This window comes from Penicillium griseofulvum, assembly GCF_001561935.1.
Source record: "Penicillium griseofulvum strain PG3 chromosome Unknown contig_13, whole genome shotgun sequence".
Classification (NCBI taxonomy): domain Eukaryota; kingdom Fungi; phylum Ascomycota; class Eurotiomycetes; order Eurotiales; family Aspergillaceae; genus Penicillium; species Penicillium griseofulvum.
Window position 1 is genome coordinate 290,988 of NW_024467434.1, and position 23,980 is coordinate 314,967.

The 23,980-nt window shown below is 47.4% G+C and overlaps 8 protein-coding genes across 8 annotated transcripts; 3 read left to right on the forward strand and 5 right to left on the reverse strand.

The window, feature by feature from the left end:
* Nucleotides 1-2,025: 2,025 nt before the first annotated feature.
* Nucleotides 2,026-3,639, reverse strand: PGRI_092270 (amidohydrolase; the record flags this gene model as incomplete). Its single annotated transcript, XM_040796940.1, has 1 exon — nt 2,026-3,639. The coding sequence occupies one exon, from the start codon at nt 3,637-3,639 to the stop codon at nt 2,026-2,028; it is 1,614 nt and encodes a 537-aa protein (XP_040650370.1).
* Nucleotides 3,640-4,324: 685 nt separating this feature from the next.
* Nucleotides 4,325-6,200, forward strand: PGRI_092280 (Major facilitator superfamily domain, general substrate transporter; the record flags this gene model as incomplete). Its single annotated transcript, XM_040796941.1, has 5 exons — nt 4,325-4,400; nt 4,447-4,520; nt 4,580-4,650; nt 4,721-5,906; nt 5,958-6,200. 5 exons carry the CDS (start codon nt 4,325-4,327, stop codon nt 6,198-6,200), a joined length of 1,650 nt encoding a protein of 549 aa, XP_040650371.1.
* Nucleotides 6,201-7,583: 1,383 nt separating this feature from the next.
* PGRI_092290 (uncharacterized protein) lies at nt 7,584-8,788 on the reverse strand (the record flags this gene model as incomplete). The annotated part of the gene is made up of 6 exons (XM_040796942.1): nt 7,584-7,797; nt 7,851-8,226; nt 8,285-8,365; nt 8,418-8,454; nt 8,624-8,700; nt 8,758-8,788. 6 exons carry the CDS (start codon nt 8,786-8,788, stop codon nt 7,584-7,586), a joined length of 816 nt encoding a protein of 271 aa, XP_040650372.1.
* A 2,005-nt stretch (nt 8,789-10,793) lies between these two features.
* On the reverse strand, nt 10,794-12,680 carry sti1 (Hsp90 cochaperone STI1; the record flags this gene model as incomplete). Its single annotated transcript, XM_040796943.1, has 4 exons — nt 10,794-10,946; nt 11,009-12,294; nt 12,361-12,554; nt 12,616-12,680. The coding sequence occupies 4 exons, from the start codon at nt 12,678-12,680 to the stop codon at nt 10,794-10,796; spliced, it is 1,698 nt and encodes a 565-aa protein (XP_040650373.1).
* Nucleotides 12,681-13,099: 419 nt separating this feature from the next.
* On the forward strand, nt 13,100-14,218 carry PGRI_092310 (RPC34 RNA polymerase subunit family protein; the record flags this gene model as incomplete). Its single annotated transcript, XM_040796944.1, has 2 exons — nt 13,100-13,344; nt 13,408-14,218. The coding sequence occupies 2 exons, from the start codon at nt 13,100-13,102 to the stop codon at nt 14,216-14,218; spliced, it is 1,056 nt and encodes a 351-aa protein (XP_040650374.1).
* A 475-nt stretch (nt 14,219-14,693) lies between these two features.
* Nucleotides 14,694-15,944, reverse strand: PGRI_092320 (putative PHD finger domain protein; the record flags this gene model as incomplete). Its single annotated transcript, XM_040796945.1, has 1 exon — nt 14,694-15,944. One exon carries the CDS (start codon nt 15,942-15,944, stop codon nt 14,694-14,696), a length of 1,251 nt encoding a protein of 416 aa, XP_040650375.1.
* A 2,124-nt stretch (nt 15,945-18,068) lies between these two features.
* On the forward strand, nt 18,069-19,024 carry PGRI_092330 (uncharacterized protein; the record flags this gene model as incomplete). Its single annotated transcript, XM_040796946.1, has 2 exons — nt 18,069-18,545; nt 18,623-19,024. 2 exons carry the CDS (start codon nt 18,069-18,071, stop codon nt 19,022-19,024), a joined length of 879 nt encoding a protein of 292 aa, XP_040650376.1.
* A 321-nt stretch (nt 19,025-19,345) lies between these two features.
* PGRI_092340 (uncharacterized protein) lies at nt 19,346-21,049 on the reverse strand (the record flags this gene model as incomplete). The annotated part of the gene is made up of 1 exon (XM_040796947.1): nt 19,346-21,049. One exon carries the CDS (start codon nt 21,047-21,049, stop codon nt 19,346-19,348), a length of 1,704 nt encoding a protein of 567 aa, XP_040650377.1.
* Between the last annotated feature and the right edge of the window lie 2,931 nt (nt 21,050-23,980).

A 23,980-nucleotide genomic window follows, 5' to 3' on the forward strand; every position in this document is an offset into this window, starting at 1 on the left:
CCACTGTCTGGAACAGGTTATCAATCTCAAATTGGACTCCACAATAAGCTCGAGTGAAATCATGATCTCCCAGCAATCCAATGCTGATCACCAAGTTTGACTAGCATTGACTGCTCTGTGTTCTGATGACACCCATCAGAGGGGATACTAGGGCAGAAGGTCAGAACCTATCTACCATTAATTGGTGTCCCATGAATGGTAGGAAAGACAGTTAGGGTTGGAACAGCTAATCTTGTACTTGAGGGCGGTAATCGCGGTATTCATGCCTAACAAATTAGATTTTTTAAAGGCTGCATCGCTTATAGATTTCCTCTACCAGGTCGTGGACTCGTGGCTTTCCTTTTCCGTTTTAGTGCTCAGCCCCTTGTCGCTTTTGCTCACTGAGTAGATCTGAGCACGACTCTGAGCGCCCTAGATCGGTGAGCATTCCGACTTGCTCACTGAGCAAACCCTGAGCATAAGGGCACCTCAATAAAACGCAATACGCCAGCCTCATCCACGCAACGCTCTTTTTCTCTAGATTGGCCCCACTGTCCTATCCAAATGCATTGGCCTCAACAACATGAGGTTTTTCTTTTTTTGGTAGCCATTGCGCCTCGCTGAAGCATGATGGTTGATCAACCTATTAAATCATCTGTGCGCTCCTGGGAACCCTTGTCTACTGATTTCCACGGCCCATAGAGGAGCTAGTCTAAGAGAAGATATCACATGAACATACTGGAATACCACAAGTCTTACTCTGGACATCTTCTTTCTACATTGAGCACACGTACCTGAAGTTCCGGAACACATACTTGGTCAAACCCCAATTTCCATGGATTACAATATTTCAGAAGAGATTGCTCCTGGGAACTTGCCGGATGATTGATTCGTTGATTCGTAGACTGTTACAGGCGGCTTCTACGCCTGGATGATCCTGGGAACGTCCGACTTTGCGCCATTTTGTTACATGTGTAAATCTCCTTCAAAAAATTCGCTCATAATCTATGACTATCTAGATTCCCAGGAACTTGGAATGTAAGTAAAACTTGTGATGATGTCCTAGAGTCAAGTGGTGTCAATTTCACTGAGGGATATATATTGAAGCCTACTATCATCAAAGTAACTGCCATCATCGGCTCTCCGTTTGATCATATCACTAAGTGAACCGAACCACTTCTGTCTACTGTTCAATATCCACTTGATCGCGTGAATAGTCTGAAATGGTCTTGTGCGACTCTATGGTTGTCCCTGAGATAGGGACATTCGCCAATTCCATAAGCTCTAAAAGATTTAAATAAATAGAATATTACCTTAGGGATAAGGCCGAGAACCGTAGGTAAAACGAAGCATGATTAGAAAGATACAAAAGGGAAGGGGGGCTTCAACTTTACTTAACACCTAAATTAGCATGTTTGTCTTGGTTGGGGCCCATTGGTCCCCTACAAAAGCCTAATGGGCTTCTACCCTACGCCCATAGCCCACCGGTGAGCCTAAGGACCGGGTTCAAAGCCCAACCCATTTGCGGGTTGGGTTGGGTTGGGACCTGGGATTTATGGGCTGGTGCGAAGGTCTAGTCGACATAAACCCTAGGGAGTGCACGAAGCATTCGTACACGGTTGAATCAATTCAGTATACAATCTTATCATATGATATTACTGGCCAGGTCAAGTCAAGTCAGGCCACGTCGTACGATTCAGTAATGAATCGGAAGATAAGTTATGATAGAAGAATCAAAGGGGTTAAAACTTCATCAAAAATAGTTAAACTTGTTCTAAACTAACTATGGATAACAGACAGTTCTTATAACATCAAAACATCACAGAATCAGGAGAATTAGAGTGTTGAAACTCTTTTCTTATATAGGCATCTCGATCCGATGTTGGTTAGGATCAATCGTTGAGGATCAGCGTCACATGGTGAGATGATATTTTCGGTTGCTTTCTGTCAAGTTCGATAGCTCTCATTTGAAGCTTATGCACACCTTCTCGTGGACACATCACCTTTCATCATTCTCAATCAGTCACACCTACAGTGGTAAACCAACTACCTTGCAGCCTCAGTTGAGTCGTATACTTTCTTTCCACGATACCAAGTCTGGCAGACCTTTGCCTCCAGAAGCTTCTCTGGTGTCCAATGCATATCAACCACCACAAAATCGGCAGACAGACCCTGTTGCAAACTGCCAGTCCATGAGTCTGCAAAGCGTGCATATGCTGCTCCAGTAGTTGCAGCAGTTGCAGCTTCAGCCAGCGTGATACCGAAGTGAGCGTTGACAGTTTCAGTACTCTCAGGCTCGAGTGCAGATCGCCTGGTTGTCGCATTATAGAGGTTGGGGAATGGCAAATGGGGTGCAGTTGGCGCGTCAGTTCCAATTGCCAGAGGGGCACCCCCATCCATGAATTCTTTGTAGGCAAAGCCGCGCTTGCATCGATCGTGCCCGACACGACTGGGCCAGGATTTGAAAAGTACTGGGTCGGAATGAACAGGTTGGATAGAGGCTGTGATTCCTAGTTCACCAAGCCTCTTTGCGTCCTCTGATGTCGTCATTTCTAGATGCTCGATTCTATGTCTCCGGCCGGGTGTTCCCACTTGTGAGAGAACATCGATTACTTGGTGAACGGCGCGATCACCGATAGCATGAATCGCGCACTGCAGACCGGCTGAATCAGCTCGCTGCATAACTTCACGAAGCTGCTGTTCAGGCCAAATAGGCTCAACTGGATCGGACTTTCCAGTGTATGGTTGAAGCAGGGCGGCAGTGCATCCATCGATGACACCGTCACAGATGAGCTTGATTCCAACGATACAGAAATCTGGTTCCTTGAACTCCCGTTTCAGTTCGATTGCCCGGTCAACGAAGGTGAAATTGACCTCCTGATCTTCGGTATATGGGACGACCCAATGAGCCGCAATATGGAACGGAATGTGCTTATCACGGCGATACTCCTTCAAAAGCTCCCAAGTTCTTTCGTCCATACCCATATCCACAACACCGGTGTAGCCAGCAGCAGTGTAGCTTTGAACTGCTATGTCTAGTGCAGCAAGATTATCTTCCTTGGAGTTGAAGCTCTCTAGATAAGGCCAGGCCACGAACACCGCAGCAGATTCGTCTAGAAGACCCGAAGCTCTTCCATTCTCATCACGGTGAATGTAACCACCAGGAGGGTTAGGGGCGGTATGAGCATTGATTGCTTCCAGAGCAGCTGAGTTGCACCATATAGAGTGCATATCAAAGGCGGCGATAAAGATCGGTCGCGGGTCAAGATCATCAAGCATACTTGCAAGCGCAATGCCATCGGTAGACACTTGAAGCCATCCTCGGCAAACTATGTTTGGCAAAGATGGATTGGCCACAGCGTAGGCTTTGATTGTTGCACGAATTTCTTCGAGGGATCTGCATTTAGTGAGATCGACCTTTCGTAGTAGAGAATGACCGTAGAGCAAGATGTGTGCATGGGAATCAATGAAGCCAGGGATCACAAGGCGGTTGTCCAAATCAATGACATTCGCGTCAGCTGGAATTTGTGCATCATCGAGGGAGCCAACGTAAGTGATGCGATCATTGGTGATAGTCATACACTCGGCAAACTCATTATCACCCTTAGTTGAGGGTGACGTTGGCACAAAGATGCGACCATTTCGGAGGAACGAAGTCATGATGGCGCGATAATGAGAATGGAGTTTATTTGATCAAAACGGAAAGACAGTTTGACGCCTCTAGAAGCTATTTAATGAAAGGTGAGGGGTGATCGGGAAGCTTTCTAGAGAAGGCGAATTTCTTGGACTTGCCTTTCGCAGTAATTGAAGGCCAGAGAAGGGGCTATTGATAAGTGAAGGTTTAAGTAGAAGTATCCAGTCGGAGACAGTCGGACCTGCGCTGCAGCAAGTGTCAAATGGGAAGACTTCTTCGGTTGGACTGGCTAGAAGCAGCTAGCCTTTTTTTTTTCCAGGATGTTTAACAGTTTGGGAGTCTCTCCAATCATCTTGAGAATTGCGGTCCCTCATAGCCGAATACCTAGGTATGCCCTGTAAGCCCTTGATACACCGAACCTTGGAACTAGCATAAAGTTATTTCCCCGCATGGCGAAGATAACAGACAACTCTTATTCTGACCTTCCAAGGTTGGGACGCTTATCTTATTGGGTAATGCTCAACCTTTCCGAGGTCATTTTACGAATAGCCGCCTCCATGATAAGAGGAGAGTGCCAGTGTATTTCTGTAACAAACATAATAAAAGGTTCCAGGGATCCAGTACGAATGCTTTACATCGCTTGAATTATATTGCAAGCTCTCTCGAGCGGACCTTCCACCTCTTGACACCCGGCTTGCGTTTCCCACAATCATGTCTGCTTCCAACAATATCGACTCAGCTTGGCCTCCGGGCACTGTGAGACTTGAAGGTGGCAAGAAATACACTGGTATCTTGTTCTTAAAGATCCCATTACTGACATATTTGCTCAATAGACATCTCCCCTTCAGCTGAAGGAGCACAAGTGATCTTGGAGCCAAAACCATCCAGTGACCCGAATGATCCTTTGGTCCGTCAATCGACTAACCTGCTCTCCCACTTCAGATTCTAATATCTTCCTACTTTCAGAATTGGCCACAGTGGAGGAAATATGTGAACTTCGGGTTCGTCTCTTACTATACTATGATGGTGTTTGGGTTGTGAGTCCTCCCAACCCCATTTACCCTCGTCTATAAATATCATCTTGAGATTGAATACTGATTTTTCTAGCATCAATGTCGCGACCGTGACATGGGGTTCCATGAATATCGAGCTTGGCTTCAGCTTTGCGTTGCTAAACGATAGTTACGCCGCCGGGTGTGGAGGGCTGTGCATCGGAGCTGTGATTCTCGTCCCCTTCGCCCTCAAATTCGGACGACGACCCGTATACGTTCTCAGCACTGCGGTCCAATGTGGAATCAGCATCTGGTCAGCGCGGATGCATACTGTGGCAGACTTAATGCTAGTCAATATTTTAAGTTGCATCTTCGGCGCTCTGGCAGAAGTCTTGGTCCAGATGACTGTGGCAGATGTGTTTTTCGTGCACGAGAGAGGACTTATGAACACATTGTACCTTTGGGCTGGGTCCGTTGGTCTATCTCTGGCGCCACTGGCTGGTGGGTTTGTCACTCTTTCCCAGGGTTGGCGTTGGGTGTGGTGGTGGATGGCTATACTATTTGGAGCCGGGTTCATCGCCTTCTTCTTCTTCTATGAGGAGACTATGTTTTGCGTGCCATCTATTGATGGAATTCCTGTTGCTGATAGGTCGGCACCGCAACCAGCTTCTAAGAAGCATGGGCTCGAACCCTCTAACTCGAACGGAGAGCAAAATGATTCGGCTCAACAGCCTATTCAGATTGAACATGTGGAGATCGATTACTCGATCCCCAAGAAGCCCTACTCGAAAAAATTGGCATTATGGTCTAATTCTTCTATGTCTTTCGTCGAACTATTAAAGCACAGCTACCAGCCCTTCTTGATCATGTTCAGCATTCCAGCGGTCCTTTTCATGGCCCTGGAATATGGATTCATGACTGCTTGCGCAACAGTACCCGCCGCCACCCTCGCATCGGTCATGACTCTCCCACCATACAATTTTACTTCGGCCCAGATCGGCCTGATGGGACTTGCGCCATTTATTGGTATTAGCTTGGCAACCATAGTCTGTGGCCCATTAAGTGACTCCATCGCGCTTCGACTTGCCAAGAGAAATGGGGGCGTGTTTGAGCCTGAGATGCGGCTCTGGCTCTCCCTAATCTTCTTGCCTCTTATTCCAGCGGGCCTTCTCATGTTTGGAATTGGTCTCAACAATGGATCTCACTGGATTCTTCCGGCATTCGGGTTGGGAATCAATGCGTTTGGTGTTGTGCCTACCGGCAGTACTGCACTCACTTACTTAACCGATGCGTACACTGATGTAAGTCATAAAGTTGAAAAATACACGAACTTATCTAACTCTAGGTCATAGATTATCGCTGATTCGGTTGTTGGGGTTACTTTCATCCGTAATCTGATCTCGACAATCTTTGTTTTCGCCCTCGTACCATGGGTCGACCGTGTCGGGTTGACATGGTTCTTCGTGACCTTTGGCTTAATTGCCACGATCATCATGCTCGGAAATGTAATCTTCATCTACTTTGGAAAATCTTTCAGAGTTCGTTTCGCCGGGAAATATCGCTCTTTCAGTGCGCAAAGACTCGGCGCGACCTGATAGGATAATAAGGGTATATAGCGACATTTTAGCTGATAGCTGTTGCGTCTCGAAAGCAGTATCTGTAGCCAAAGACATCAATTTCTGCGAATTTTAACTTTTATGGTAAATCAAGGAGCACTAATTTAGAGTAGGCTTACACACCTACCACGGGGTTTCAAGTACGAGGTTATCACTTAAGATTCAAATACGAGGTAATCGCACTAGATTAGCTAGGCTAGTGGTGTGTATCGGAACCCGCGGGGCTTTCACTACACCCGAGTATTTTAGTTCCAAGGTCACAATTTCAATTCAAACCATAAGATCTCGACTTAACAACAAGTCTTAATTCAAATACGAGGTTATCACACTAGATTAGCTACGCTAGTGGCGTATATCGGAATCCGCGGGTCGCGGAGCTTACATTTCACCCGAGCATTTTAGGTCTAAGTCACAATTTCAGTTCAAGTTTAAAAGATTTCGGCGAGATGAGCCAACCACAAGAGGTATTTTATGCCGGTTACACTCTGGATTTCCGAGTTGTGCGGTGGTCCTGAAGTGTATAGGAGCGAATAACAAACCTCAAATTGGGGTATGGGGAACTTTGATAGCAGAGTAGTCTAGAGCCGAGATTTCGCGCTAAGAAGTCAACAGATGATCCCCCATCTTAAGCTACATTTTCAAATGCATTCAATGGCTCAGATTTTAAAGACATTGTGAACAACTCATTCTGTCTTTTCGAAGATGATGATCTATGAGGTCGCTGCTATTGAGTTAAGTCCGTAGGTAAGCTCGGAATGCTCAAAATAACCCCCAATCATCCAGCAACCACGTATGAATTTGCTGGCCTCTAGGAACCTAATGATTCCGATCACCAAAGGGCTGTATCATTTATCAGGGATGCGGCCACTACGGGGGGCATACCAGGAGTCCATCCAGAGTACCATCTGGCCGATTTCACCCTAGGGAAAGACCCCGAAATTCGCAAGCAATGCGCCAACTAGAAGAAATAACTCGGTGCATATTGCGCTCTAGTCAAAGAGCGCAACCACTGTATTGTCCCAGGATTTCTGGGGGATTGCATGATGATGGTGCAATCGTCAATGTGGCGTACTTCGTCGACAATGCCGGCGCTATTAAAGGAAATATGAGAAAAAGAAATCTCTGGCCCTCCGAACGGCCTTTTGTGAAGAGCTCAGAAAATGATAGCCCTCATGTCGCTTTTGACACACCTCTTGGGAAAATTTGGATTGCTGATCATAAGAAAATGTCATATAGGGCCACCTCATGATTGTGTCCATCATCGGGTAACTCAGTATACGTGCTGTGACTTGTTGACAATCCAAACCCGGGATAGGCCTTATGCAGCGGTTAGAGATAGACCCTCCGCTAAAAAATGTCCGACTAGGACAAGTCAGATTTCTCCTTCCATTTGCGGCGAACAATATCTCGTAATTTCACATATAACGGTCGTATAGCCGGCGCGCCCGCGCATAGATGTGCCACGGCGGTTTCTGCGCAGGTCCAGTAGATCGTACCAGCATTCGAGTAGGTCGGATCACGAATTGCTTCGACGTTTCGGAGAGTTGGTACTCGGGCAGATGCGACGCCTATGACACTGAAGAGAATATTAGCACTTTATCTCGAGACGCATGTCGAGCTCTGTCTTACAAAATACCACATCCAAAAAGACCATACAATCCAATCTTTTGCGCTATCGGGGCGCGAAGTGTTCGAAGCAATGGTAGTGGCAGGATAAAAACTGCGATGTCAGTGGCAATGTTCACTCCTGCACTTGCATAGGCTACTCCTGAGATGCTGAGGCACCTCGCATCCTCCCGTTTCAAATCCCAGATTACGTGGATCGGTACGCATTGCCAGATAGTCATAGGGACAAGAATGATGAAAGCCACCGTTGTGAAAACCATTGTGCCTATCACACAATATCGGAAGAGTGGAATCTCTGGGAAGATTCGAAGGTAGAGGAAAAGGATCGACATCTTGATGAAATAGATCATGACCAGCCAGAATATCCGTGTGAGGTAATCTTATATGGGATTAGATATCGATTGACAGGGTTCAAAATATGGGGAAAGTATACTCACACCAGATCGCCAGGCGAGTGACCTGCGACATGGATGAGAAATTGATATCGTATGAGTGGTATCCCATTCCATCATTCACACCTAATTATTGACGTTAGCAGCACGAAATAAATCTGGAGCTTCAATGACATACACAAATTATTGAAGATAAGTAATGGTATCATAAGCACCTAAGCCAAAAATGTGAAGTCAGCATCGCGTCTAAAACCTATTCTTAGTGGCATCGAACCATACCCCGGAAAAGCTGTGACTCCAATCATCCCACCAAAATCTGCGCAATGTATACGCCCTTGAAATCATACGTAATACCACGATGAGGAGGCTAGCTACCCCACTCACCACGATCGCGGCTCTCAAAGAGCCACGGTGGTTGTCATGAGGCCGGTCGCATTCTTGAGCCCACAACTGCGCCGCCACTGTAGATTATCAATGTCTTAACACTTTGCTGTAGAGGCACATTTCGGGAGACGGACAAATTGCCTCTCCGATTTCACACTTTGACATTATGCAACGGGAGATATGGATGTCGAAGTTCCTGTTCGTGCATCGGCACTTGAGATCCGATAATCCGCAGTCGTCAAGTAGGAGACTGTCTGATACGCATTCCCTCTATAGACGTAAGGTCAGTGTTGAATCGCAGTCCCGTTAATAAGGACTCAAACACTTACTATACATGATGGCAAGCTGTCAGAGACCGGAACACTGTAAATCCCAGACGTAGCAGCCGACCGGACGCATAACCACAGGAGAAGTGACAGAATAGCACGCTTCATCCTATTTAACAATGACGAGGTGAATGGCTTTTACTCATCGCAGTGAGGATTGGAAGGACAGGTCTCAAATGTATCACTTGCATGTCTATCCATCATCTGCCAGAAATCCAACCACGGCATTTGTTCTCCAACGAATCGTACCTCCGCACCTTGAAACAATCAAACCATGGTACTATTGAGCGCCATGAGGCCATTCTGTTCTAGAGTGTATATTATTTTCGCATCGATATAGGGTGCTTGGGTACAACGACGTAATGATTCAACTCTATTTGTTGGGGGAAACCGTTCGCATTCGATATACCAAGAAACTCACTATGAAAATGTCAACGGGGCTTACCTGAATGTCTATTGGTCAAATCCCTCTACTTTGGATTGGATGAAAGTGATGACAAAGAAAAAAAAGAATGATATTGATTCCAGATATTCCAGACATACCTGGTCCTAAAAGTCTGTTCCGTAGGTTGAAATGAAGGGGCATAGCTGCAATTTGCACTTCACGACTTAAAACACCAATCTTAGTGTCTGATAAGAGCAGAACGCTTTTGTTTTTTCCACGCTGGTGCATGGCAGGCGGCCTAAGCCCTCCATTTTTGCGTCACCGGGGCCCAGTTCGTTAATTTTATTTTAAGAAGGAAAAGAGATTGCATGAGCAGCATGACCGAGTATCTCAAGAGACACGGGCACGATGAAAATTGAGGTCCATCAAATATTAGATCGGAAGATATACAAAACTGTGGGGCAAAGCGCTCCTTTGGGTATAGGCTGAGCGTCGACTGGGTGCTTAATAGATTGCCTATGGTGAACAATCTGAGTAATCAGTGATGGCTGAGGTCAGTGAGCAGCCAATCAGATTTACTCAGTGAGTCTGACTCTGAGTGTCATAAAAGCGGCAGCAGCTAAAAGAGGAAATGCCTGGCATAGGAAAAATGTTACGTATAGTGACCTAAGTAAAGTGATTTAACATAAGATAAGAGAGAGGGTATAAAAAAAACCGGTTGCCTTGGTAGTTGTCTGATTGACCTGCCGATCCGTTCTCAGATCTACTCCGCAAAAGCGGCGGGGGGAAGAGTACTAATACGGAAAGAGAGATATCGTGTATGCAGTCTGACAGCCAAGTGCTGCACGATGTATCTATTGTATCACACATCCTCTACATTAACATATCAATGGGATCTGAGAGGTTATTTCTACTCCATGTGTACAACAGACATATTCGACAACATATTCTGTGCCACAATATAAAATATAATCTCGGATATTGAATCCCTCAATTTCGATATTATGATTGGTAGATCTAGTTAGATCTTCTTTTTTTTTTTCTTTTTTTTTTGACTAGAAACCCCCACAAGCCTACCTATGTCTTTTTCGTTTTGGTTAGGAACACCTCGGGTGGATAAAGTCCGAGCTGAGGCCGAGGTTTGACGGAAAAGATTAATTAATATTGGGGCTGGACTCCGCTATATATTGTACGGAGTACACAGAATTTAAATTCCAACCGAGAAATTATGCCAAGAACTTGATTATACTGCATTATTGAACATATTTCCAATTACAGCAATCTAGGTACTATGGACTCACTACTGACACTATGTGTAGATCATTGTGTAGATCATAATATAGCATGCTAAGCAGAATGGAATTTAGCAATATGGAACTAAAAAATATGCTGGCAAAGATATCTCGTATCTCATGTCAATTCGTATCCAGATCTCTCGAAAACTCTCCCCTTATAGACTTTACCGCCCCATGCGAATAACACCGGCAGCCATCAGCTTCTGAATCTTCATCCGCACCTGAGGGTTCTTCATGTGCTCCTGCAGGGCAGCGGGGTCACTCTTGGCCTGCTGGAGTATGCTCTGCATAACGGGGTCCTGAAGGACGGCCATGATCTGGAGAGAGAGTTAGTATACTTCATGATAAACAATCTGGTTTCGGGAACTATAGATCTTACCTCGGGGTCGTTTTGGATACGGGCCATGGTCTGTTCCTCGGTCTCACCAGCGCGAGCGCTGAACTGGGCGTCCAGGCACTTCTGCTGCTGCTGCTCGATCTCGCGGGCGTGCTTGCCATCGTCGTGCTCGGCGGCCTCGGTGAAGGTGTCCAAGGCGCGGTTATACTCCTTCATGGCGATGAGGGCAGCACCCTTACGCATGTACGCGCGGATGAACTTGGCATCGCGCTTGATGGCCTCGTCACAGTCCTGCACGGCACCGGGGAAAGCCATGAGCTTGATAAGGGCGGCAGCACGGTTGGAGTAACCGCGGGGGTCATTGGGGGCACGCTTGGTCATCTCGGTGAAGGCCTCAACGGCAGCGGGCCAGTCGCCTTCCTGGAACTTCTGCTGGCCGAGCTCGCGAGCCTTCTCAGCCTCAGCAGGGTCTATGTAGGCGTTCCTCTCAGCCGTGATCTTGGTCTTCTCGGCGTTGCGGAGCTTGGTTAGGGTATCAGGGGTGCGGTGCTCCATGAGTGACTTGTTGTAGAATTCGATAGCCTGAGCGAGGTCGCCAAGCTTCTCGTATGAAGAACCAATTCGGGTGTAAGCCTTGGCCATCAGCTTAAAGTCGGCGCGCAAATCGCGGCCCTCCTCGACAGCCTTTTGGCAGGTCTCAATTGTGCCTTGGTAATCGGCCTTTTCGAACTTAGCCGCACCGATGTTGTTCAGGTAGGTAATATCCTTGAAGAGGTCCCAAGCCTTGGTGTAGTGCTCAATGGCCTCATCGAGCTGCTTCTTCTTGTAGAAGTCGTTACCGATCTTCTTCTCGGCGTCAGCAGCCTCCTTGGCCTGCTTCTTGGCGATTGCCTCCTCGTCGACAGGCTCGGGTTCCGGGGTAGGCTCCTTCTTGGGCTGTGCGGTGCTGGGGGTAGCAGCAGGCGCAGGAGGCTCCGCTCCCTCACCACCGAAGTTCATATCAATACCGAGAAGCACACTCATAACCTGCAGGAAGCGGGGGTCGCGGATCTCTTCTCCAACACTGTTGGGGTTCTGTTGGATCTTCTGCAGTTTAGCCATGAACTCAGCATCTCCCAGCAGGGGGGCGGTCTTGGGGTTGTTGGCCAGCTTCTGGAACAAAGCCGGGTCATTGAACATGCCACCGAGACCTCCTGTTGGGTCTCCAGTGACACCATCTGCGGTAGCCTCCGCATTGATGGCGCGCTGGGTCGCATCCAGACCGGACTTGGCCTGTGCGTTGCCGGGCTCGATCTTCAGGGCCTCATCGTAGGCATCGTGCGCAGCCACTGCTGTCAGTTAGCACATTTTCACAGGACAAGTTGTTCCACATATGCGTAGCTAGAATAACATACAGAGATCTCCGAGACCGCGGTACGCAGCACCCTTGCGGGCATATCCCTTCGACCAATCGGGCTTGATCTCGATCGCCTTCTCGGCATCTTCGAGAGCTTTTTGATATTCGTGCTGGGCGGAGTAGACAGCAGAGCGGTTGGAGTAGAGGATGTGGTTTTCGGGCTCGATGGAAAGCGCCTCAGAGAATTTCTCACTGGTCTATATCAGTCTCTGCTTTGACAGCGTCACAATGTTCAAGGTGGGGTAGCTCGTACATAGCAGTAGGATAGTCCTTAGCAGAGAAGGCCTTGTTGCCCTCGGCTTTCAATGCGTCAGCCATGTTGTTGTGATATAATGAATTGCTCAGTAAGAGGAGAAACACAGATCAAAAACTAGCACCACAAGGAACTGAATGTGATGAGCTCATCAGTCGGTCGGAGCTTCTCGAAATTTCCGTTGGTCTCTATTGCCTCAGGCAGAAGTCTTTTGAGCCTCAGGCAATAGGCACCTCAGGCACTAAAGCTGACATTGAAGCTCCGCCAAGCTAAACCCGTTTAGGTCAAAGTCGCTCCCCGCCGAGAAAAAGTCGCCAAAAAAACACCATCTGTGATTCATTCGTGACTCAAATTTACGGACATCGACGCAACATGGTCCTCTAACTTACCTCCTGGCTCTATCACGCTCCCTCGAACATGAAAACCCACGAGCCTCTTCGAATGAACTTTGATTTTGCCTGATATCTCCGTCGCATCTCCAACAATGGCCTCCGCGGGGTCCCAAGTGGCCGAGCTTGCCTCCAAGCTTTACGATGCATGCGTGAATGAATTTGACTCCGATCACCTGTTCTACCAGAATGACTTTCTCAATCTCAAAGTCATCCCAAAGAACGACGTCGCGCTACTGCTAGAATGCACTCAGAGCCTCGTCAATCAAAATCTGTTCCGACTTCTCCAAAAAGATGGAAAGCTCACATGGAAGCTCATTGACCGCGAGGATGCCGAGAAGTAGGAATTGCACAGATCTATCTGTCCATGAACCTCATAACTAACCCCTCCTCCCTTTCACAGGCTCCGGAACCTCACCCCGGATGAGGCCATGGTCTACAATGTCATCCACTCCACAGAACGAACAGGTATCTGGGTGCGGCACATCGGAAACCGCACGAACCTGCACAAGTCGATCCTCGATCGATGCCTGAAATCCCTCGAAGGAAAAAATTACATCAAGTCCCTCCACAATGTCAAATACCCCAGCCGAAAAATGTACATGCTGGCCGGCCTTGCTCCGAGCGAAGAAGTAACCGGAGGAGCATGGTTCACGGATGGCGTACTGGATGCCAACTTCATCAACAGCGTCGCAGGTTATATCGAATATACTGTGAGCCGGAGGAGCTGGTACGAAGTCCCCGCCTCAGACCGCAAGAAGCGCATCAAGACCGCCTCCGGCAAGGTGGACGTCAAGTCCGACGAGAAAACTTACCTCCCCTACCCCCACGGCTACGCAGGATACCCGACCGTGGCACAGATCACCTCGGCCGTTAACGAAAGTGGCATCACTCCCGTTCGCCTGGGCGAAGAGAGCGTGGTGCAACTCCTGGAAATGCTCTGCTATGACAACAAGCTCGTCGCATTAGGCAACGGTGAGTGGTACAGATCCCGCAAGAGCCCTGAGGCCGTCAAAGCGGCACAGGCCCGCAAGGTGCCTACCCTCGAGGGCGACGATCTCGCCGTTGCAAACAAGCACCTTGTAAAGAACGGTATGACAGAAGCCCCCTGCGGCCAGTGCCCAGTGTTCAAGCTGTGTGCGCCTGGTGGTGCAGTGAGCCCCGAGACCTGCGAGTACTTCGATCCGTGGCTGAGCAATGGGCTTGGGTTCTGAGTGGATTGGCAAAATGGCTTTTCCACCAACATCTGATTTCTGACTTTCGGCGCTCTGCGTGCGCCCGTGTGCCAACATGTTTGCATGGAAGAAACAAAAAAAGGGGATATGTGCATAGCGATGGCGTTTTCGACTTGATTTGGTTAGGCTCCGGCTCACTGGTGACCCTAGGAATATTGGGCACTGTAGATGGGCACGGCTTGGACATACGCTTGGATCTAGCTGGGAATGGATACCTAAGGGGGGGGGAACTCTGCTTCCTATTTTTCCCTCGAGGATTAGTGTCAGTTTTTGTCTAGAATAGACAGAAGATGAAATTGATTCCGTTTAAACAGTTTCGAATTGTAAAGTAAAACTAGTGAACAAGTAGATACTTTTGTCCAACGCAGTCTAGCCCTAACACCTTAAAAGTCCCTCAAACGCCGTGGGTATATCAACCGTCATACAGATCATGGAAAAAGAAGAGAACAAAAGATCATTTGCCCAGAGTACGTCTGCACTCATCGCAGTACCAAGTCCCAACCGGCTCACGCGTCAATCCAACACACTTCCAGTGGAACCATTCGTAGGGACACTCATCATTGTCGCAAGCCACCATATCCCCATGGCTAACAGTGCGGCAGGTGCAATAGACCTTTGAATCCTCATTACCCTCATCTTCATCCTCATCTTCGACATCATCGTCAGCAGCACCATCACTCTTGTCGGAGTCTGATGTATCAGCACTGCTGAGCATGGAGTCATCATCCTCATCGCCTTCCCCATTGGGAGACTTCTTCGAAGACTTGATGCGACCACTGGCACTGGAAGAACGCTTGATCGGCTTCCCGCTCGCAGTCTTCAGCTTCTTGACTTGCTGGTGTGGCGCGACCTTCTTGGTAAGTGCCTTTTTGACGCCGATGCTAACACGGGGGCCGACACTGCCTGCACGACTGCCTGCCGGTGTGCCCGGCTTCGGTGTGCCAGGGCCCGTGGAAGTCTGGCGCAGGTTCGACGATGCTACGGGGAGGGTGTTGGAAGAGGGGTTCAAGCGGCGACGCTTACTGTCCACTGCCCCGGCAGAGGATTCGCGTTGGCGTTGTTGGAGGTGTACGACAGCCGCTGCAGCGGGTGTAGCGGGTGCGGAGCTACGCGCTGTGACCTGGCCGAGCTGGGCTGTGGAGCCGGGGGTGCGAGGTGCTGTGGATTGGTTCAAGCGCTGCGCAGCGGCCAGGATGGGATTCGCGTTTCCAGAAGTCGGGTTGAGGGGTGTTGAGTAGGCGGGGGAGTCGGAGGGTGCAGAGTCAGGGAGGAAGATCTTTGGTGGGTTGCGGTATTTGTTTTTCGAGTCAAAGAGGGAAGGGAGAGGCGGGTCGTTGCTGAGGAGGCCTTCGTTGACTAGATCACGAATGCGCACGTCGAGTCGTTTGATCTGGCGATCAAGGAGGACGCAGGCCTTCTCGCTGAGCTGGATCTTCTCGTTTTGTAACTCGTGGGCTTTGTCCATATTCTGTAGAATTGTCTTGCCGTATGGCTCTTCTTTTGGGTTCGGTGTCAGACTGCCATTCAGTTTGATGAATTTCTGGATGCTGCTGTCGCGCGAGTTGATTGTAGCGCGGCATTCCTGCATAACCTTGTCCTTGGCCTGGATTTCTTCCATAAGGTGGTTGATCTCAGCTGGAAGATTCGCTACATCGTGAACGAACTGCTCCAGGACAGTTGCGCAGTCCTCCGCACCATGTGCCATTTTGGACTCGGTCGTCGGGCGGGTTGAGGGTGGCTCCTATCGCGATGCTGGAAGAGTGGTGTGCAACTCAACCGAGTTCGATATAATCGTTCGCTCCGGTACTGATCTTATTGTTTTAAATTTTGATGACTAGATAAACCTCTGGCCTTTGCTTGCGTTGATATTCGGACGCCCATCATAGGGACAAATTGGTTGGAAGTCGAACGTTTGCTGACTCATTGCTGACTCATCTTCCGATTGGCTCCATCCATGGATCTCTCCATACCTTCAACATTGTAGATTATTCGAACCACTACTAGATGTAGGATTCTGAGCCCTATCTATCTTACATCTTATATTTAGACTAGAAATAGCCTTTTATGCAGTAACAAATAGTTCATCTGTTCTACACGACGCCTTCTTGACTTCGTTTCAAGTAGATTTGGTCCAAAATAAGCTCGACACACTTTGATTGAGCTCTCATCGCAAGCTGTTGGGCTGTTTAGATGATTGTAGGTCTAGGATCAGAGCTTTGTTTAGACTGTTTAACTGCGAAGTGCCTTTTGAATAAAGAACGTAGTCGTCAAGAATTGGATCATTGAACTCCTGTATGAACTTCTAACAGATTCACTTTGTAAGCTCTTGCCCGGAATGTTTTCCTATTTCTCACTTATATCCCATCTTGCTTCTAAGAATTCATCAAATTATCTCCTACACATTGGTTAAGGGGACCCATACGAGATATATGACAGATATGACCTACCATCTCGGATTGGCCTAACTAAAGTGGATTGCATACACTCCATTAGATTGATATTGCTAGACATAGATAGTAAGTGAGCGTAAAAATTGCATACATCTTGTTTTGAGATAGATATGATATGTGAACTCTGAAGTTCTGCCTTAGAAAGCCACCTGCTATCGGCGTTCATATTTGACAGGCAGCATTGGTGTATGGGTTTACAGCGTTTTGATATATCGTTGGGTGAGCTACAAGTGTTCCACGCTTGTGAAGTATTTTCTGTCGTGTAGTAGAAATGAGGGACTACGCTTAATCATAGTGCGAGCGAGAATAATGCACGCAAAGGAGACATGCGAAGAAGTTAACTATAAGGTGTCGTAGGCATTATTTTGTCAGTAAGACTGCAAGATATCACCCGCGTACTGAACAGAGCACTCGAAGACCACATCATTGAATATCAAAACTGAGTCTATTAATCAATTCTCAGACCTCCTCAACCCCTCGACTGTCAACCCTCTTGGACTATCTACCTTCTTCAGCTCTCAACTCTCTTCGAATATTGTCCCCCTTCAAAAGATACCGTTGCTATTGCAAAGAAGCATCCACGTCCTCAGGAGTTGGTCTTTCTAAGATTCCGTTGCCTTGTTCTGGGAATATTTCACCCAGTTTGAGACTCTACTGAGACATACCTTTCTCAGTCTACCCATCTCATACATCACTTTGGAGAATTCTTTAGTGTGTCCAATGTTCTTTTGAATTATCTTTCTAATCGATCTTCGAATCCTTCCAATTGCTTTACTCTCATGTCATCTAAATCGAGATATCTAGCAACTTACCTCTGCCATTTCTCGCATCGTTCCGCACCGTTATGTCTTCCAAAACTCCGAATGGCCACCACGGACGTGACAACATGTCACAAGGTACCAAATCTAGACATGCACAAATGACCTCTGAGACTTCTAGCACAATAAACACCTTCACAGTCTCGAAGAATGACCCCATTTGCCAACAATGGGGCTCTATCTTGCGCACAATTGTGCGTAACATAGGATCGAACAGGTGTGTGCCTTATCGTTTGTGTTAGACGAGGGCTAAGCACGAATCCTAGGCATTGCACCACTACTGTACTAGTGGTGTGCAATTTACCCTCCCCTCCTAAGCATATGAACAACTCAAAGGCCAATATCAGAAAGCTCCTGATATTGAGCAACCTTCGAGAAGTCGCGGTCGAATTTGTCCAAGGAGAGTTTACCCGGGAATTTAGTGGGAACGAACTAGATCGTCGGGCGATCCGGCCACCATCCATGCTAGGCCAAAGTCTGGCATTGGATGGTGTGTCCTGATCGGGCACATTTGGCGGGTTCGTGGAGTTGAAGCTGCCCGGAGAAAAGAGGTATAGGACAATGGCGCTCACTTGCTTCCACTGTATAAACCCAAGTGAGAAGGGTGCAGATCCTACTCTTGTGGAGACTATTCGCAGCTGGCGACAAGAAGGCATAAAGCCTGTGGACAGCTTGAGAACGAAGCTTCAAGACCAACAGCCCAGCTCAACCGCCGTCGAAGAAAAGATCAAATCCCTCAAAGATGAGATTCGTACCATAGAAGAGAATCAGCAATATATCGATTTTCGCGAAGTCGGGAGCATCGAAGATATCGAGCTTCAACTAGGCCGACATGCAGCTCGAATGTTCTCTAATATGGACAAGACCCTATCAGAGCTGAAGGACTTTCTTCGAGAGATCAATGCCTTCCAAGCGGAAAATCGCGGGTCTTTCGGGCCTGTCTATGCTGGTTCTGGGTTCCGAATAACTGGGAAACCATCATCAAACTTGGATTGGGCTCTTATAGAGATTCCAGATGATCGGGTGGGAGATAATATAGTAAGACTTCAATGTTTTTCTCCTCGACACCCATTTTGTGGGTTTGTCCAAATACTAATATTCGTCTCTATTTTTAGACACCCGATGGCTATTATCTGAAATCGTCACCCATACCTGAAGATCTCGATGAAATGCCCGTTTTCATTCACGGCCAGCGGTCAGGCTATCGTAAGGGGATAAAAAATCCCCTTGAGTGTGCCGCCCTCACCCATGAGATCGAGGATGGGAAAGTCATATCCCGCATCACTTATGAGCATTCGATTGTTCCACAGCGTGGCTCTCACTTTTCTGAACCGGGTGACTCCGGCTCACTTGTCTTCACCGAATCTCATGTGGTTGTCGGCATGCTGTTTGCCGGCGGCCAGAGCCACAGACTATCCTTTTTCACGCCCATTGAAACTATTATCGAAGATATCAAGAACATCACCAAAGCCACTGATGTTCGGCTCAAGATAGAGCGCTCTGAAACTTTTCCCTAGCGTACCTATATCTTCCTATCCTGTCCGTCTTCACCAAGTGCTTTGTACGCTCAGCATCTTGAGTTCAGTGGTGCATTTCTACAGTTACAACTCCCATCATTTAGTTGGATCCAATAAATGAAGAAGCAAAGTTCATCTTTGCATTTCAGCGAAGAAAATAGTTTGTTTCGGCAATAGACACATATGTATCCATACCTAAGCTGGTAAAATTGTAATCAGGGTATTTTCTTCAATTCCAAAGTAATGGCGAGCCACATAGTATCAGTCTGATGATTCCTTGCTACTGCACAATTCTCCCAGTCTGTTACTTGCTTGTCCCTATCATGTCCTTCTTTCTCCCGGATAAAATAAGCCCCTCCAGTTTTTGCCCTTTGTGATAATGACCCCCACCATAGGAAGATTCATGTCATCCAGCAGCTTCACAATATGATCCCTTGTGGCGCGCCAGTCTCGATGGGTATCATATCGTACGTCCATGCTCACAGTAAGCGGCGGCCTCTCTCTTCTATCAGCCTTTCCCGTACGGTTTATGCGAAGCCCGATCATGTCCGTGACGTCGACTTCGGCTTGTATTTTCTGTAGTATGTCCATGTAGACTGGCCAAATAGGATCAGTTTTTCGTATTGGCCGCACGGACCATGGCGTGAACTCGTAGTCCGATATTTCAACATTGACTTGTTCAAAGCCGGCATCGGCTAAACGTCTCCAGATTTGGCGACATGCCGTGACCCAAGAGTCATCAAAGGTGTCACGAGTTGCAGAGAAGATCAAAGTTGGCAAATATTCGAGCTCATTCATGAATTCGTACTCGCATTTTTGAAGCCTCATCGAGACTGCGTTTATTTTGTGTTTGGTGAGAGTTGATAAAATTGATTGGAGGAGAGCAAGATCCTGGTGGATCTTGCGCAGAGGATCATTGGGTTCCAATTCGCGCTTGGTAACGGGCAAAGGAAAAAGGTATAGCCCTCCTGCCCTTCTAGCTTCATTGATAAATCCATCAGGATCAACGTGCCATCTACCGATGTCATCATTGCTGTCGCAGCTGGTCCGAATGCGAGAGCCATCTTGAACTGGAGAGGCGTATGCGCAGATATGTTGGGAGCCTCTGGATATTCTTGGCTCAAGTTCATCAGTATCGACCGGGTCTTGTGATGATGCAGTTGAGCTAATAGGCGAGAGAGAACTGGGGCCGACTGGGGAGAACGTGTTGGAGCCCTCCTGGGAGGACAAGCCAGAGCCTTCGTTACTGGCAGAATCCGACGCGTCCTTGCTTTCCATATCAAGATTCCCCTGCGTAAAATCACCAGATATAACGCCAGGGTTATCAGAGCCGGTGTTATCGGCAGAGACCGTGTCCGAGCCATCCTTAGCAGCAGGATCCCACAAAATAACGGTTTCGGCGTCGGAATCGGACTGAGAAGATGTGTCCCAGACGGCATTTGGCTGAGAATCCAGGTCTTCCACAGAAAGATCACCAATATCCCCCTGGATGAGATCACCAGGTGTAACGTTGGATTCTTCGTAGCTGCAGTTATCGGCAGGGGCGGTGCCAGGGTCATGCTTTGCGGCAGGGTCCCACCAAATAACGGTTTCAGTGTCGGAATCGGACTGAGAAGGTTTTTCCCAGACATTTTGTGGTTGAGGCCTTGGGCTTTCCTCAAAGGAATCGTCAAACAAACCGTTGGTTTTCAAGACCTTGCTCTCTGGAAAGGTCATGTGAAATCTGTCGGGAGATGAGCTATCAGGCGAAGACGAGCTGGAGCCATTTGATGAAGATGTGTCAGATCCATCTTCAGATGACGAGTCAGAGCTATCAGGAGAGGAATTATCGAATGCGATAGCGTTTCCAGTGTCAGGTACCCCATGAGAGGATAATTCGAACTTGGATTTAGCTTCTAGATCGAGACTGGTCGCAGAAGCATCAGACATGGTGACCGGTTGGGACTCGAATTTTTTCCGGGTAGGCTTGTCGCGCATAGTGAGAGGGGGATGTTCAAATCTAGGTCCAGCGGACGCCTCAGACATGATTTCAAGGTATCAATAAACGATAAAAACGCAGGCCAGAAGGTTGTGTAAACGGTGTGGTGGTACTTCTCAAACTTTACAGGATCTGGGATGAAAGTTTGCCAAAGCTGCAGAAGTTGGAAAGGATAAGCTGAGGAGAAAGTGTGGAGAGTCTTTAGAGGCAGGTGGAGTATACCTATGCGGCTCAGAATGCTTGGCAAACCTTAAAAGGCCCAGTGAATAGAAAGTCAGAGAGCAGTCTACTTCCAAGGTTCCTCCTTTCTATGACAACCCGTTGACTCAATATTATTGTCAATCAGGTCTAGATGACTTGAGGCTAGGCTTGTACTGGTCTTACTTACACTAAGGTGAGAGTTCCATTGGTTGGTCTATCGAGAATCAACCAATATTGCAATGGCCAATAGGACGTAGATTAAAATACCATAATCATATAGTTAATAGCTTAGGGAAATAGCGAAGTAGTGATTATTTTCATCATATGACCAACGGATAGCCACCTTGAGGGACCTCCAAGCTGACTCGACATCAATGTCACCTTTTTATTTGCAATGATATCCAGGAAGCGAGCTGATTGAATCGCCAACATAGCCCCACGGAGGGTCACAATTGCCAGTATCAAGGTTGAAGAGATAAATGCGACCTAGTTCTCATATTAGTATGTTTTATGCCCGGCAATTGTCTAGTAGAAAAATGAATCATAGAGCTTTTACCATCTCGGCACGCACAATGCGTACCAATCCCACAATGAGGGGACGCACTGTAGGATTGTCAATAAATTCTTTGATATAGCCTATATTTGCCAACCCACAATGGAAAGCAACCACTTGCAGGGGGGCCGTCATTGCTGTTCATCTCAACAGCCGGGGCTGCCGCCACCATGGCACCATTCATAAGACCAATGAAGAAAACAATAGCCCTCATGGTGTGAAAGAGAAAGATATTGTTGACTTGGTTATAAGATTATTTCTTCGACAAACAACTGGTTGGCACCGCTGGCTTGCTCTCTTTTATATTGCTCTACGTTACACTCTATCCAACAATCCTTATCTAGGTTCTTTTCTTCCTCCATCCATATACTTTTATTCATCCTCCCGAAGATAGTACAGAATAGTAACCCGCTAAAAGTTAAGTGCCTGATCCCACACCATTCTGACTGCTTTTGATCATTTTAAGTCGTATCGGGATATAGTCATATCTGTATAACGCAGTAGACCAATATATCACTAAATATGATTCGGAGTTTTCTTAGTCTGCAAATGATTAGCCAATACCAGCCAAAAATCCGAGTTCGGCGCCATGAAGTTAATAAAACTCCGTTTCTGTTGAAAAGGCAATATTTTGACAGTCAATTACCTAAAAGAAAACAAAGTATCTCCCATTTTGTATAGCGGTCGTATATGGTAGGAATTCTGATTGTGGAAGGTCCTGTGACACATTCATGCAGATAGTGCTTGCTGAATCTCCTGCCCTATGTGGGCTCTCTTTGTATCCAATAAGCCATGCTAGTTGTATGAATTAGATTGTCTTTCTTCTTCTTCTCTTCTTTTCCATCGTCCTTCCTATTTTATGCACTTTTCTACACAAATTCACTCAAATTTGACTGAAGCAGCTGCGAGATGATGTTAGGTAGGTGAAGACAAACATGGGGCCTTGACGTCAGCCCCTCCTATATAGAGGGCCTACCTGCACAGCTATTTGCCTTCCCTTTCCTTCACTTCGCTTTTGCTTTTCCCATCACCTTATAAAAAATTAATTATTTATTCTATATCCTCGTCGAACTTCCCTAGCCTTTTCGTGGGCGAGCTATTATATCGCTTCTTCTGCCTTTTATCATCGAAGATGCTCTAGGTGGGTATCAACCACCGTCATTGCTGCTAGGCTCTCCAAATTGCATCTCTGTGAATGGATTAACGTCAGAGTATACCATTATATAAAGCTAATCTAACTCGAGAACTTCGCTGCTCGGTGTTCGATAGCTCCATCCCTATATAACTGGCCTGAACCATTGGTGTACCCGCAAGAGAAAGTATGGTGCATAACTATATGCTCTTCATTTTAATTATCATTCCCTTCCTCTTTTTTCACCGTCACTTTTCTTTCTTCCTTTAGCTTACTTGACAATCAAGTCAAATTTCTAACGGATCAGATGCCTTTGTCAAGATGACTGCAGGTCACAGGGCTATACTCTGAGCCACGAACCACGCGCTCCGGAGCCTTCTAGCAGGATGAACACCTTCCTCACCTCAAAGAGCCATGTTGCTTGCAAATAATAGTCGGCAGTTTTGCGGATCATTGTGAAGAAAACACAAACCGCACGGGGATATCCATGATTGCGTGCATGCGGCGAGGAAAAGGCACAAATCACAGCCACTGTGTTGGTGGTATGCCACTGCAAGGAACCCCCACCACCGAAAGGAGCCAGCCGGACATATCCACAGGCTACTTGACCAAAATAACCTAAGGGAAGTCTCTGTCGAGTTAATACAAGGAGAGTTTTCTCGGGCCGGATCGGAATTGGAGGGCAAAGAGCTGGATCGGCGAGCTGTACAACTCCCCTGTATGATTGAGGAAAGCCTGGACTTGCGTCGGGCATTCAACTCGGCACATTTGGGTGGCTTCTGGAACTTAAGATGCCCAGAAATGAAGAATAGCTTTGGGGTTGACATGTTTCCACGTTGTCAACCCAAGTGAGAAAGGCCTGGACTCAGAATTCCTCGAAAAGGTGAGAGAATGGCGAGAGGGTGGCATAATGCCAGAAGATGACATGAGGAAGCGTCTTCTCATCGAGCACCCCAGTGCAAGTGCCATCGAAGGGAAGGCCATATCCCTACAGAAAGAAATAAGCGCGATTGAGCAGGATGAGATGTCTCCAACTTACATGGCAATTCCCAGGGAGCCTGCGGAGCAGAGTTTGATGAGCAGAATAATTAC